The sequence below is a fragment of the Oreochromis aureus genome, linkage group 22, assembly GCF_013358895.1.
Source record: "Oreochromis aureus strain Israel breed Guangdong linkage group 22, ZZ_aureus, whole genome shotgun sequence".
Classification (NCBI taxonomy): Eukaryota; Metazoa; Chordata; class Actinopteri; order Cichliformes; family Cichlidae; genus Oreochromis; species Oreochromis aureus.
In genome coordinates, this window is record NC_052962.1 from 38,077,156 (window position 1) to 38,091,459 (window position 14,304).

General features: G+C 40.5%; 3 protein-coding genes across 5 annotated transcripts in view; all 3 read right to left on the bottom strand.

Annotated features, from left to right (window-relative positions):
• The window catches only part of LOC116316658 (protein MTSS 1), a 103,200-nt gene extending 102,268 nt beyond the window's left edge, over window positions 1-932 (bottom strand). The window contains exon 1 of the mRNA XM_039605585.1: window positions 512-932. Within this exon, the coding sequence (XP_039461519.1) occupies window positions 512-583 (72 nt within the window). The 5' untranslated portion in view covers window positions 584-932. The remainder of the gene's footprint in view (window positions 1-511) is intronic.
• Window positions 933-4,717: 3,785 nt separating this feature from the next.
• LOC116317243 (ataxin-2 homolog) lies at window positions 4,718-5,956 on the bottom strand. 2 transcript variants are annotated; one of them, XM_031735944.2, is made up of 5 exons: window positions 5,880-5,956; window positions 5,763-5,806; window positions 5,115-5,680; window positions 4,881-5,066; window positions 4,718-4,796 (listed from the first exon to the last, which is right to left on the bottom strand). In XM_031735944.2, the coding sequence occupies exons 1-4, from the start codon at window positions 5,900-5,902 to the stop codon at window positions 4,887-4,889; spliced, it is 813 nt and encodes a 270-aa protein (XP_031591804.2). In that variant the 5' UTR covers window positions 5,903-5,956; the 3' UTR covers window positions 4,718-4,796; window positions 4,881-4,886. The 2 variants fall into 2 exon arrangements, with proteins under 2 accessions (XP_031591804.2, XP_031591802.2); XM_031735942.2 differs by having other exon boundaries at window positions 4,881-5,680.
• A 1,789-nt stretch (window positions 5,957-7,745) lies between these two features.
• LOC116317242 (secretagogin-like) lies at window positions 7,746-14,259 on the bottom strand. 2 transcript variants are annotated; one of them, XM_031735941.2, is made up of 11 exons: window positions 14,046-14,259; window positions 13,255-13,325; window positions 12,837-12,932; window positions 12,588-12,677; window positions 11,055-11,111; window positions 10,781-10,858; window positions 10,632-10,687; window positions 9,789-9,834; window positions 9,581-9,640; window positions 9,219-9,287; window positions 7,746-8,349 (listed from the first exon to the last, which is right to left on the bottom strand). In XM_031735941.2, exons 1-11 carry the CDS (start codon window positions 14,113-14,115, stop codon window positions 8,224-8,226), a joined length of 819 nt encoding a protein of 272 aa, XP_031591801.1. In that variant the 5' UTR covers window positions 14,116-14,259; the 3' UTR covers window positions 7,746-8,223. The 2 variants fall into 2 exon arrangements, with proteins under 2 accessions (XP_031591801.1, XP_039461377.1); XM_039605443.1 differs by having other exon boundaries at window positions 8,233-8,368.
• Between the last annotated feature and the right edge of the window lie 45 nt (window positions 14,260-14,304).

A 14,304-nucleotide genomic window follows, 5' to 3' on the forward strand; every position in this document is an offset into this window, starting at 1 on the left:
TGATTTTGAAATATATCTGAAATATATATTTTTTAAACAGCCCGTTCTTTAGCAGCTGCACCCATGTGGTCAAAACCCCGGGAGAGTGAGTTTTTCTGTGAAGCTCAGGGAGGACACCGAGCATTTTGCACTTCATTGTGTGTTTATCTCCTGCAGTGTCACTGCAACAGTGTCATTCATCCCTACGATGCATTAGTAGCCTGCAGCTGTGTTTGGTTACCGGGATGAAGCTTGGTTTACTCGCTACAGTCATTTGCTGGAGAAAGCTGCAGGCGATCAGATCCTGAACATTAAGAACCAGCAGACTGCGCTCACCCCCACTCCCACTCCCACTCCGGGCTAATTAGAAAATTAATGATGTCGCTAAAATCTCCAGCACAGGCGGTTTTGTGCAACAGGGTCTGTAAATCAGAAACCTTAGATCTGCAGCAGCCGCCCTGCCTTAAACATCAGGTGTGTGTAACACAGATGTTAACCACCAGGATCAGGTGGAACAATCGCGTCTTTTTACCTTCATGTCTCCAATGACAGTCTGGAAAAGCCCCCCCAGCGCGCTGCACTCCCTCTCCATCACCGTCTCCATCTTCAGCTGTGTGAACGGAAATTACAAACACGCTCACTCGGAGCTTCTTTAGTCCATAAATGAAGCGTCGGGAAACAAACGGGCTTCAGCGGGAGGGAGAGAGACGCTGTTCGGTGCGGATGTGAGCGCTCAGACTCGCGCTGCAGGGTTTCCCCGGCTGCAGGAGACCAGAAGGCGGACAGAAGCAGCAGCGCAGGAGCCGGTCGGTGTCCACTCGGAGCGCACAAATCCCATTTCAGCAGGAGGAGCAGAGACGCGCCAGAGCGGGGAAGCTCAACCTCACACACCAACCTGCTCCTCTGACACAGCTGAAGGAGACACGGCCCGGGAGCGCGCTTGGAAAGTCGTGGACGCGCGTTCCCGTGGCCCCGCCTTCAGCAGAGGAAGGTTTTTTCTTAATGGAAAGATGAGGGTGTTGTCTTTGTGATAGCGCTGGGAAATTACCGCACAATATAAAGCTAGTGACAGAGAAACACAAAGGACCCACAAGACTGCTCCAGTATGACAATCAAAGCAAATCTAAACAAAAGACAGGGCAAGACCTGGAACATTAATGTTTTATTACAAAAATTGATTTAAAAATGCTACAGAAAGGCATGTTTCTGTGACAAAGAATGAAAAGCTAGTTTGTTTGTTTGTTTTTTTTACAGATTACAAGGGACATAAATGACTGTTAATTGAAGTAATGTAAGAAAAAAAGACCATATTTAACATTCCAGAAAAATCTATTCTGTTCACAAATGTAAAAGAAAAAAATATAAGTAGAAACAAATGTTGTTTTTCCAGCATTTAAATCTAAAGAAGGTAAATTGTGGTTGTTTTGCTAGAGCTAGACAAGTAAAAGCGGGATATTTAAAAGAATTAGTCATTAAAATATTTATTTGGGTTACTATCAGTCTGTACTTGGCTGATAACATCAGCAAGTGAAGTTTTCATCCTTGCAAAACTTCTAAATGCAGGCACACATAATAATAACCTACCGAGCTGGGCCTGTGTTCTTGAACAATAAAAGTCTCAATAAATTCTCATTTCGAGCTCTTGTTTTAAAGAAATAGAAACCTGAGTAAGACAGCTTTGATCGCTCAGATATTTGAAATGATACCGCCCCCTAGTGAGAGTCACATCGATCTACAGAAAATACAAATCACAAAGATGAGTCTTCAGCTTTTCACGTAAACCAGTCTGATGCTCAGCCTGTGAGGTGAGGTGTGTTTCCCGGTTTGCATATTGTTCCTGGCATCCTCCTCACACTCATGCATTCATTAACATGTGCATGTGTGTATGTACACAGTAATCACATGAGCAGCCAATAAAAGCAGGAGATTAAAACAAACAGAATAATGAAAATTCACAGTGAACCCACATTTTTCATAAAACATATTAGTGTTGAAATTATCATAATTTATTAAAAAGAGTCATTTATTTATCACAGCTTAAATTGTTTCTCTGTGTCGTTTCTTTGTATAAATTACTGTCAAAATAAAAGTTGTAAAATCTGTAAATTTTTAAAGTTTGCTACAATTTACATGAAGCGGGAAACAAAGAAAGTATTGTTGGATTGTTTTGCTCAGATTTAAGATCTGAACTTATTACACACCCCTCACACACACACACACACCTCACACACACATACACACATACACACACACCCCTCACACACACACACACACACACACACACACACCTCTGCTGATAGATCTGATCTTATAGATAAATGTTGAAGTCTTGTGCAGTGATTTATTTTGTCTGTGTAACTGTAAACTTCACCCTGACGTCTCGCTTCTGATGTTCATGGAGGTTTGAGGACATCTAATGGTCAAACGTAGTCAGTGAAGCTTTGGCAGAAAATGGCAACAACACACAATGGATTACATTATCCACTTACATGTAACCACATAACAAACATTACAGTCACCTCTTGGATTGAAACTAATAGATGCAAAAAAAGACAAAAGAAAAAAAACTATTAGATTAGATATTCGGGTGGTGCAGTAGTCAGCACTGTTGCCTCACGGTGTGTAATGCTCTTAATGATATTTGAACATTAGTGTGGAGGTTAGCATTTCTTCCAGGCCAGGAGTTTGTATGTTTGTGTGGGTTCTCTCACAGGGTTCCTATGGGTTCCTCCCACAGTCCAAAGACATGCAAGTAGTGAGGTTAGGTTGGTGGGGGACTGTAAATTGTCCATAGGTGTGAATGTGAGTGTGGATGGTTGTCTGTCTCTCTGTGTTAGCCCTGCAACAGACTGTTGACCTGTGCAGGATGTACCCACTGATTATGAGAACTGATTATTGAAATTCTTGTTTTGACTAATATTCACACTTACTTCCAGTTTACAGTTTTGTTTTGTTTTCTAATATTGTTAGTTTCTATTTAGCATTGGATTATGTTGTTTTATTCACTGATCAGAACTCATACACACTTTGTACCTTTCATTATACCATGGCGTACTCCTTTTAATGTATTTTATATAAAGTTAATTTATCTTTCTTTATAGCATATTTTATTTTCTAATTGTTTTCAATTTATTTTTGTAATGTTTTACTCATTTAAATTGATATTTTTTTTCTTTGATTTCTGTTGTTAATTCTATGTCCGTTATTAAAGCATGCCATTTGTTTTATCAGCTTTATAATAATCTGTGAAACACTTTGAAAAGTAATGTTCAATAGAGTTTGACTGATTTAAGCAGCTGTATCTGCCTTGGTTGCTTTACATCTGGTACCTTGCAAACCGCAGCCTTTCATGCAGTTTCTGCCGGAGGTTTCTTCCTGTTAAAAGGGAGTTTTTCCTTCCCACTGTTGCCAAAGTGCTTGCTCATAGGGGGTCATATGATTGTTGGGTTTTTCTCTGTATGTATTATTGTAGGGTTAACCTTACAATATAAAGCGCCTTGAGGTGACTGTTGTTGCGATTTGGCGCTGTATAAATGACATTGTGGGACGTCCAGTAAAAGATCCATACAACAAATATGTCACTGCAGATGAAGTGCAATGTGCTTTTGACTAAAGTGCATTTTCATTTGATGTAAAGCAAAGACCACAACAGTGTACTGTAAGCAGTGTGCTATAAAATATCTATAATATCTTTATTGTAAAACTCAAGTAAAGGAAAATATGCTGAAACCCCCAAACAAGCAACAGACAGTATGAAAGCTGAAAACCAGCAGTGAGTATTGGAGCTGGGATCGGATGGTGAAGTTGGCAGTGTTTCCTGCAGTCAAAGCTGTGTCATTTTAACCACACAGACTTGCTGCTTAATGACAGGGAGAAACACCACACACACAGGAAGTCAGTGTCCAAAAAACAGCACTGTCATTATCTCCCCAAACTGGAGACGACTAAACTAATAACAGCTATCAGAGAGGAGGAGGGGTGGGACGGTGTTTGGGCAAGAAGCAGCAGAAAAGTGAAAAGACAAAGTAGCAGCATTTGATGAATATCATAAATCCGTGAGATATTTATATTAATACTCAAGACTCAAGTCTTCTTGCATAAGGACAAATATGGCACATGAATAGTGAGATGAGAATGTCTATAGACTAAAAACAGACTTTAATATGAGCCCATTAGGACAATTTACTTTAAGGCAGAAAAAGAGAACAGCTAATGTGACACTGATGTTGAAGGAATGGTCATAGTTCACAATTGGGACCCAAAAACTGACACCCACACCTTTCAAAGCTATATTGCTGCTTGTGCTTTGAGCTGCCTTGGTTGATGCTAATCCCTAATTTTCCCTGATAGTGAGCACCTGCTTGGCAGACTACCACCATTTTTCGTTTAGCATCTGGTTGGTTGTAGTCCTGAGTGGACTGTAATTTTTGCCATTGATAGAAGGCATTAAACTGCCATGTTTCCACCCCTTGTTCTTGAAGTGAAAATTGTGGTGAACACTGAACACTTGTTGAAACATTAAGACAAGCTAAGCAGATTTGCTTTGCTAAGCTACACAACTGTAAGACAATTCTGTGACAGTCTTTGGGGCTTACAGCTTCAGTTTGTATACTGGAAGGCAACATTATGGTAGCAACAGTACAAGCCTAGATCTATAGAGCAGCTCAGTTTATCATGAGAGCATGCATAAAACTGAACTTACTCATGGTCAAAGGAGCTTTAAACAGCAGCCAGGGAGTGTAGTTCTGTGTACTTTATTGATATCACAAAATCTGATGCCAAGCCAAAACCAGCTGTTCACAGGTGAGGTCAGAAACCTGAGGAGAGAAAAAACCAGTTAGTGTTTTTTTAAAATAGCATCTTAGAAACAAAACAAACAAAAGACAACCATCCAGAAATACCTATTGTTAATATCTGTTGTAGAAGGGTGCCTGTTGCTGTGGCCAGCTGTAGAGATAACTTGATGAAACTTGAATGGGTCTCAAACTTCTTGGATCAGCATTGGAGTTAATAGCCAAGTCCCACATGCTAGCTTTGTTTTGCAGCACATCTTCACTTGGAGAATTGGCCTCACTGCGCGGATGGGCCTGGGGCTTGCTGGCCTCGTAGCGCGGCTGCTGGGGGAAAGGCCGGGCCTGGGGCTTGCTGGCCTCGTAGCGCGGCTGCTGGGGGAAAGGCCGGGCCTGGGGCTTGCTGGCCTCGTAGCGCGGCTGCTGGGGCAGCGGGCGAGACTGAAAGTCGCTAAACTGTTCTCGCTCAGGGTGTGGCTGGGTCTGGTGCTCATTACTTTGCCACGGGGGCACAGAACGCATCTCAATTGGATAACTTGAGACAATTCCTGTGTCAATCCGGTTTCTTTTCTGGGGTGAAGCTAAACCCCACATGGCATCTTTGGACTGGAGGGCACCATCAGTATCCCCCTGGTAATGTGATGAGCCAGATCTGTAGCTAGACACGCTTCCTTGTTGATGGTAACCATTTAATGGCCCACCAGAGGAAGCACCAGCACCACCAGGCATACCTGCAGCAGTGGGGTAAGAATTCTCAGGTGACCCATGTTCAGGCCCATAAACACCCAGAGAACTTCGGGGTTGTGCATAGCTCTTATGTCTGAAAACAGGATTCTGGTTGTGTGGAAAATTCTCAGCCATCCCAGAGTAAGGCTTAATACCACTGGAGTAGGTACTCCTGTAAGTAAGAGCTGGAAAGAAAAGGTTTTTAAATGGCCAGTGCTCTAACAGGTTAGCGATTGCATAATGTCATTTGCACATATCAATACTTACACTCAGCATGCTTGCTGAAGGCCAACAGTGAGAGCAACAGCACCCTGGAAATACAATGTGTGTTTAACAAAGTCAGTATGTCAACAAATCTGCTATAACGGAGAAAACCAATTTTACCTCACACAAAGTCCAGAGGCCATCTTTCACAAAGCAAAACCCACCAGCCTGCAGAACCAATCATATGGCACTAATTTGAATCAGGCCGACCACCTCAGCAGCTGTTTGGAATTAAACTAATTAGCCAGCGTAGTTTGTAGTCTACTTACAGGATCAACTGACCAAAGTGATGACATAACTTTAGCACCGGTCTCTTTTGATGTGCCGATTTTACTTGTTGAGATACCCAACCATAAGTTTTTTTTTATGCCACCTAAATACAACAGAGTTTACATTTTAATTTGTGGTGCATAATGACCTTAAACTGACATGTCCTCACGCCAGGGTACCTCTTTCGTTATGGTCTTAATGGTCTATTATCTAAAAATGGGTGTTAAATTATGAAATATATCAAAATGAACAATCAAAATTCAAGCCTTTGGTTTCTACAGGCTTTATGATAATTTAACATGAAAAAACCCCACATGCTGTTCCCCTTTTTCACTATGGATGGTTCCAGAAATGCTTTTAACATTATTTCTTTGTTTAGTTTTACCTATGGTAAAACAATTAATAAAAGCTTCTCAATTTCATTATTTATTTTGTATCAGTCTTCTTAATTACCCCAAATAATTACATTTATTTCGTCTAGTTTTGTTACACATATAAAAGCAACAGGTTACAACAGTTTTAGCAATTCATTGGGATTTTCTGAGTCGCTGGTTGTGATTCTAAATCAACAGTGGAGAAGGAAAATAACAAGAAAGAAATCTACAAAATCTGAGCTGACCTCATTTTTTGGGACAATGCATGCCACGGTGGGAGGGGGAACTGGCAATGTGAAATTTGCATATGTTGCAGTCATTACTGTTCAGTCTGCTTATCCTCTGGCTGGTTGTTAATGCTGTTAGGTACATCTGAAAGAAATGTATATTTATGGTTTGGAGCTCATCCCATCACACAAGGAACTCCCTGAAGCAGATCCCCCCACGGGTGTCAAACTCGTGTTTGTTTGATGTGACAATCACAGCCACAAGTACAGTTCAAGTATTTTTATGTCAATATCTCAAGTAAATAAATAAAGTTTTGCCAGGCTTGGACCTGCAAGTGAGGCCAGAAACATCATTTAGTAGGTTCAGTGCACTCGTGTTTTTGACCATTCAACACGAAACTCGTGGATTTCAAGGGAGAAAAAGTTCAGACTGCTTACAGATACTTTAATCTGTTGTGAAAGGCTGCCAGAGTCTGTGACCATCTGTAGTGTTATCTTGATGCCACTGGAATGGGTCTATAACTTCCTAGAGTTACGACCAAGTCCCAGATGCCAGCTTTGGTTTGCAGGCCTCGTTGGTCGGCTGCTGGGGCTGAGGCTGGGGTAGCCGACCCTGTGACCGTAAGCTGAAACATCACCCATCTCAAGCCTGTTTCCTGTCTGGGGTAAAGCAGATACATGGCATCATGGCTCACTGAGCTCATGTTATGTGAACGAGCTCAGGTAGATTTGGAGATTTGTTAAAGCCAAATATAACAGAAGAAAAGATATCCTGGGTATGTAGAGTTTTTTTTACAATTGTTTCACAGTGCAGGCTTCTGAGACTTCATCCTAACTCACACATCCTCTGATTAGTTTCAGGATAGATGGCTTTAATATAAACTTAAATCTTGTTCTAGAGCATTAATTTGAAGGGACAGCATATGAAAGGTATATTTTCAAAGTAATAAACAGGACTGTTTCCTGTTATATGATATTTTATTAATCTAAAGTGGTTCTTGTTGCCAGGTTGATGTTTTTCAGTGAAAAAAGATTGCAGTCGGTCGTCCTGCCGTCCGTCTCTGACTCCTGTCGTGTGGTTTATGTTCAGAGAGACACTACTGACAAAACCGAAATCATTTTTATTAAATCTCTTTTATGTTTGCTAGTTTCACAATAATGTCATGCAAACACTGTTTTAGTCACATTATGCAGAATCAGCATGCGTTGGAAAACAAAACAGCAACATTGTAATAATTCAAAGCAGATATGTTTTACTTATCTACAGTAGAGTAATGTCATTGTGACAGGATCCACATTTAATGCAAAATATTTTCAAATAAAGAAAGATATTTACAGTTACAGAAATATGCTCCAGTTAACAGGAATACAGTACAACACCATTTATCAACATGCCTCCAAAAACTGGGATGGGATAAGAAAATAAACCACACGTGAAGAGAGAAGAAAGAAAAGGGACGAGTTAAGACAATCAGCATGATACAAAAAAGGCAAAAAGTAAGAGAGAACAGAGGAGGAAGGAAGGGAGGGAGGAAGGAAGGGAGGGAGGAAGGACGGAAGAAAATACACTTCTTTGAATGTTCCCAGGGTCAGTTAGCTGAGCTTAAGGCCGAGGCAGAGAGCCAGCTCATTCTTTTGGATCTTTCCGTCTCCGTTGATGTCACAGTGACCCATCAGGGCTTTCCTGAACTTATCCAGGTCTGTCCCACTGATGCTGGGCTGCAGAAAGAATTTATAGCTGTGAAAGTCTTAGTCGATTTAAGTACTTCAAATAAAAGTCTCTGCAGGGTATTAAAACAAATAAAGGTTTATTTAAAAAGAACGTACCAACCCTTGTACTGTAAGGGCTTTTTTGAATGTTACAGAATAGAGAGAATAGAGAGATGGGTTTAGACTTCCTGGACTTCCATTTTCTGTAACTGCATTTTTGTGAGTGATATTAAAAATCATACAATAACAGAGCAATTTTTTATGGTGGCCCTGAGGGGCCAAACGGACTGCAACTTAAGAAAACACCAGCAATAGGAAAACGCTGAAAAAGCACACAAAACACAACGGAAATAGGAAAGAGCAGATTTTCAAAAGCACAAAGAAGTGTTTCTGGGGAGACAATAACCTGACGGACCAGTTGCAGGAACCAAAACATGCTAGGTAGGTGTGTTTTAATCTCATGATTCATATAATACTGATGACAGATTTTTAGGCTAATAGTTAAGCTAACACACTTACCTCTCATCTTTTCTTTCCTCACAAAACCGACAGATCCTCCACTTCTTTTAAGTGTCTCCCAGCGCAATTCTTAGCATATTTTGGTTCCTGCAACTGGCCCGTCGGGTTATTGTCTCCCCAGAAACACTTCTTTGTGCTTTTGAAAATCTGCTCTTTCCTATTTCTGTTTTTTTTTCTATTTCTGTTTTCTTTTTTCCCATTTCCATTGTTTTTTGTGTGCTTTTGCAGCGTTTTTCTTATTGCTGGTGTTTCTTAAGTTGCAGTCCGTTTGGCCTCTCAGGGCCACCGTACTATTAAGAAATAAATACCAGCATTAAGCAAAAACACTGCTGTCAGGATCGTAAAAGTAAGAGTTATACCTTCACCAGCTCCATCATGTCCTTGACAAATCCATCCACCTCAGGGCCCTCCAGTGCACCCGTCTTACTCTGTACACACACACACACACACACACACGTGGAATAATGTTATTTTATCATCAAGAACAACTGCGTGTCAGAACTTCAAAGTTTTTTTTCCTATATTCACCTTATTAAATCTACATCGAAATGATTGCTTGTGCCTCCATTGTCATCTGATCTAATGCAGCACCATTTATCAGTTTTATCGCTTGAAAAATGTGCTTTGCATAAACCAGTCCTGCTCTCTGGTTGTATTATTAACAAAACAACAAAACCATTCAAGCCCAATGAGAAAGAGCAGTGGGTAAAATTCCACTTACAACATCATAGTGAGCGAATATCTTCTCAAAGTCCCTCTTTCTGTCTTCCTGAGTGCAAGCCTGAGAGCAGAATGGAGCACTGAATATGAATACATGCATATCCAAACTGAGTATAGATGAAAGGGTTAAATATGATTCAGTTACAGTGGCTTTGTTGCTACATGCAGTTTATTCACTTTACACTGCAACTCAACATCTTTACACTTACATCCATCTTAAACTTCAGCAGGAAATTTTCTTTTAGGGCCAAAATTCTGGAGAAAAGAAACAGATGTTTGTCAACTAGAAATACAATGGAAGAAAATCAGTCCCTCAAAGGGTTTCATGAGTGATTTTAAAGACTTTTTGCAACATTTACACTCTATCACACTTCTCTGCTGCATGACACAATATTTCCACAAATACAGTGAACTGTGGTTTTGACCTCATGTGGTTTACTGAGCTGTGATATAAGGCATACATACAAGGGAAGTCGTACGGCCTCTGTATTGAGCTACAGAACTCATTCATCAGGATACAAAGACAGAAAAAGAAGATATTTCAAAGCAGAACAATAGAAAGTGAAAACAAAATAGAATACAAAACAACCACAGAATTTGAAATGATCTAGGCTAAAGAGTAAAAACAGATCATAAAGAGAGTCAGAACAGTGACAAGCAAGGCCTTAAAACCAAAAGAACACAGAAACACAGAGAGGCTGATTGATAAAAACAAAGAAAACGACCAGCAAAGTGACCGAAAAGGCAGGAGTGCCACCGAGGGGTGGGGGGTGGGTCACTGGCCACCCCTCATGATGTGCTGGCCCCCTCAGTGGGAAGACTGTCCTATGTTGGTAATAATTTTAACAAACGTGAGCACAACAGAGAGGGAGGCACCCAGCAATGAGCTGAAACATGAACTGCTTATACAATTTTTGTCATTTTGTATGCCCCTCACCATTTCCTGTTGTCACCCCCCGTGCCACCCCTATGAAAAAGTTCTGGAGGCACCTCTGCAAAAAGGTGGTAAATCACTTGTAGCTGAGCGATGGGCTAAACAATTCGAACTGTACCTGGCCAGGTCATTGAGATCCAGTCTGCCATCTCTGTTTTTGTCAAACATTTTCATCTAGAGGGAGAAAAAAAACATGCCAGAGTGAAGATAAGCCAAACTTGACACCCCCCACCCACCCACTCAGTCCCAAATCTCCCTGCCCGTTACCATGGTGTCAGTGTACTCCTCCAATTTTTTCGGGGTGATGGTCTTCCCGTGTTGGAGGAACAAGTCTTGAAGAAACCCCTGAAGGAAGACACAAGAAAGATGCTTCAGCGCTACAGAGAAACTCCACCAAACGAGGTTTTTCACTTTAATTAAGCCTCAATAATGATCTAATCTGGGTTTGACACAATAATGAAATCAATGATTTTGGGGGTCTGAAATCATTTCACCATCACCATCATGTTTTTCAGATATTTTCTCAGATTTAAACAGTCACCTTGAGTTCAATAGCTGAGATGTAGCCACTGCTGTCTGTGTCATAGTTTCTCCAAATCTGCAAAAAAAGGATAAATCCCAAAAATAAACCATTAACATGAAATAACAGTTCATCTTTGTGCCGAAGGTTAAACTGAGCCAAACCGACAACAGTCTAAAACCTACAGGTCTCCCCTTCAAGGTCCTCTTCTTATTCACCTTTGGACCACTTCCAGCGTGTTGCACCTTTTAGATCATTGTGTGGAAATCCCACGCTGACCACTTGCACTTGTGAGTCTTAAATGCACGGTGGATCTCTAACAGTGTGTGAAACTTCACTTCAATGTTGTGGAAGATTGCAAAAGTCACAGGAAGCCAAATCTGGACAGTAGATCAGATGGTGAGCAAACCTCATGCTGGTGTGCCCAGAACATCTGCATGATGGCACACACTGTGGTTCGCGTGGTTTCCAACTCTCTTTGTGAAAACTTGGATCGGCCTTCATCAGTACTGATCATTGTTGACATGAAAGTCAGGTCAGTTTGTTGAAGAAGATGTTTGGTTTCTGAGCTAGTTTGAAGTCAGTGGTCAAATTGCAAAAGCACACAAAACGTGATGTAAAAATCAGCTGCACAGGAAGAGAACGAGAGGTCCACAAGGAGGCGACCTTGAATGGGAGATTGGCCAGAGGTGGATGATGATGTTTCTCATATGATAATTGCAGTGTAAATGGATGGTTGTGCTTTCACCATGTGTTAGTGAGGAATTTTCCTATATAAGGAAACGTGGTTAGCTCGAGGTGAAGCAGAGAACGGGGTGAGGATGGTGTCAGCAAGAAGCTGTTTAGAGAAACTGAAACAATAGTGTCCAAGGAGGAAACCAGAGAAGGTGGAGCTTTCCAACGTGTTTTTACCAGAGTGAACACGGTTAAAAATAAATCAAGTTTCTCCTCTGTTATGATCCAACTCAAAAGCTGCAACATAAATATGGAGACTAATTCCAGAATTTCACAAAGAAGAGATTTAATTTTAAATGACATGATAAGTTAGCTGAAAATAGCTGGGGTGTCTCCCCGAAAGCCTGCCTCAGGTATGCCTTTATCCACACCTCACCAGGTGTGATCAGTTAGCAACAGCTGAACACTCTTGCACTGCAAAGAGATTAGGGGCTGCAGAGGGACGTCATTTGTAATGAATGATGAGACAGGGATTGTCTATTAAATTAAAAGGTTCAAGCCTTTACAGTTTCATGTAGTATTTTGTTTTATTTGCATGCATTATGTTTCTATGTAATTATAATTCTGAGCATTTTGTGACTTGTGGTGTTTTAGAAAGTTGCAAATAAATACCAAAAGGAAACAATAATAACAATACTAATAATTTCAAAATATCTAAATCTAAATACATGTTTAGGTCTTCAAACAAACTGAGGTATAAGAATATTGATGAATCTCTGATTTGTGAAACGTTCTTCCACACTGTTTGTTACTCATTAAATAACCATCCTCCTCCTCCATTCTTCATCACTCCATTATTTGTTGACCTTTGACCCTCACCCTCATAAACTCCACACTGTTGTCCAGCGGCGTCTCTCTGCGGAACAGAAGTAGGAAGTTCTCCTCCTCTGGCAGCATCAGTGTGGCCAGCTGAAAAGGTGACATACAGAAGAATCTGTTGTTGAGTTCAATTGACACTATTCTTTTTTAAATGTATGTTTGTTTGTGCAGGAGTGTTGTAGGATTGTTGGTTCCTGACAGGACACACTGAGGGCTGACTACTTCTCTGTTCAACAGGTGTAATCGTACCTCTTGGATCTGGAGACGTCCGTCAGCTGCGATGCCACACGCAGGCATGAACTTCTCTTTCAGCCTTCTGATTTTGTCCTCAGTTACCTCCTCCTTCTGAAAACAGCATCTCATAGACATCAGTCTGCATCTAATGAGTTTTGGGCATTTCTGGGTCCTGTTTACTTCGTATGTTTTAACCTCTGGGAGTTACAGTGAAGTTTTCAAGGCCTTCAAATGTGACAGCCGAACCAGAAAAATCAAAAATGCTACCAAAAACTATCAGTTACCATAGTTGTCTTTATAGAATTTGATCATGTCTGACTTTTATATCTACCAGTGGAAGTGTTAAAAAGAACAAACTGTAGTTCAGAGCCTCGTTTGGCCAACAGGAAGCAACTCACTCATCATTAACCACACTCAGAGACGGATCTCTTACCTTCATCCCGAGTTTGTGCAACGTGTGTTTAAAGAAGGCCTCCAGCTCACTGGCTTCGATGCAGCCATCGTCTAAGACAGAAACAAAATGATGTTCTTTTCTGTCACATACTCTCAAGTATAACTGCCTGTGTGTGACACTAATAAAATTCCCTCAGTTCTTCTGCACGAGCTGTTTTACGTCCAGCTGAGAAACAGTGACTGCAACAGTAGCAGCCTGCTGCAAACAGATCATAACAGGATTTACTGCGATAGTTACAATCTTTCCAAACAATGTAGTTTGTTTAAAATTAATTTTTTATAATTCAGATAAATACTTAAGAGTTTCCTCTTAAAGTCACAAAGATGAGGCTGGAACTTTTTAAAATCTAACAGCAAATCCTGCACAGTCTCAACAGCCTGATTGAAACCTGTTCACACTTATTTGTCATCTCCCATTTCCACTTACATTCATAATATTTTAATTTATTAGTTTATTTTTGTATTTGATTGTAGTTTTTTTGATTTTAATTCCATCATTATTTTACATTTCTTTGTGTCGTGTTCCATTTTATTGATCTACTGTACGTTATTAAGCGATTATTTTATTTGGTTATTGGTTTGTGTTTGTTAAGCTGCTGTAACATGATCTTCCCAGCTCAGTTAAAAAAAAAGTCTTTTTAAATCTCACTGGTTTCATATCACATCAAGTTTTGCACTTTGTATTTAGAAGCAGTAATAGCAAATTCAAATCAATTTATATAGTTTGGATGCCAGATATTTTTAAATATATTAAAAAGCTCGCCTTCTTACCATTTATGTCAAAATGTTGCCAGATCTGTAAGAATCCTGCAGCGTCCAGTCTGTCCAGTGTGCTGTCCATGGTGCTTTGGGCCAGTCTACAGGCAGAGACTGGGGCAAGAAAAGAAAAGGAAGGAAACAATCGAGTCTGACGTCCTCACAGAGAGACAAAGACGGTCTGTCCTCCTGCAATAAAATCTGCTCAGACTTGACCTTCAGGCGTCTCCTGAAATCAGCCAAATGAGCATAAAGACTTGGTGGCTTGTATATA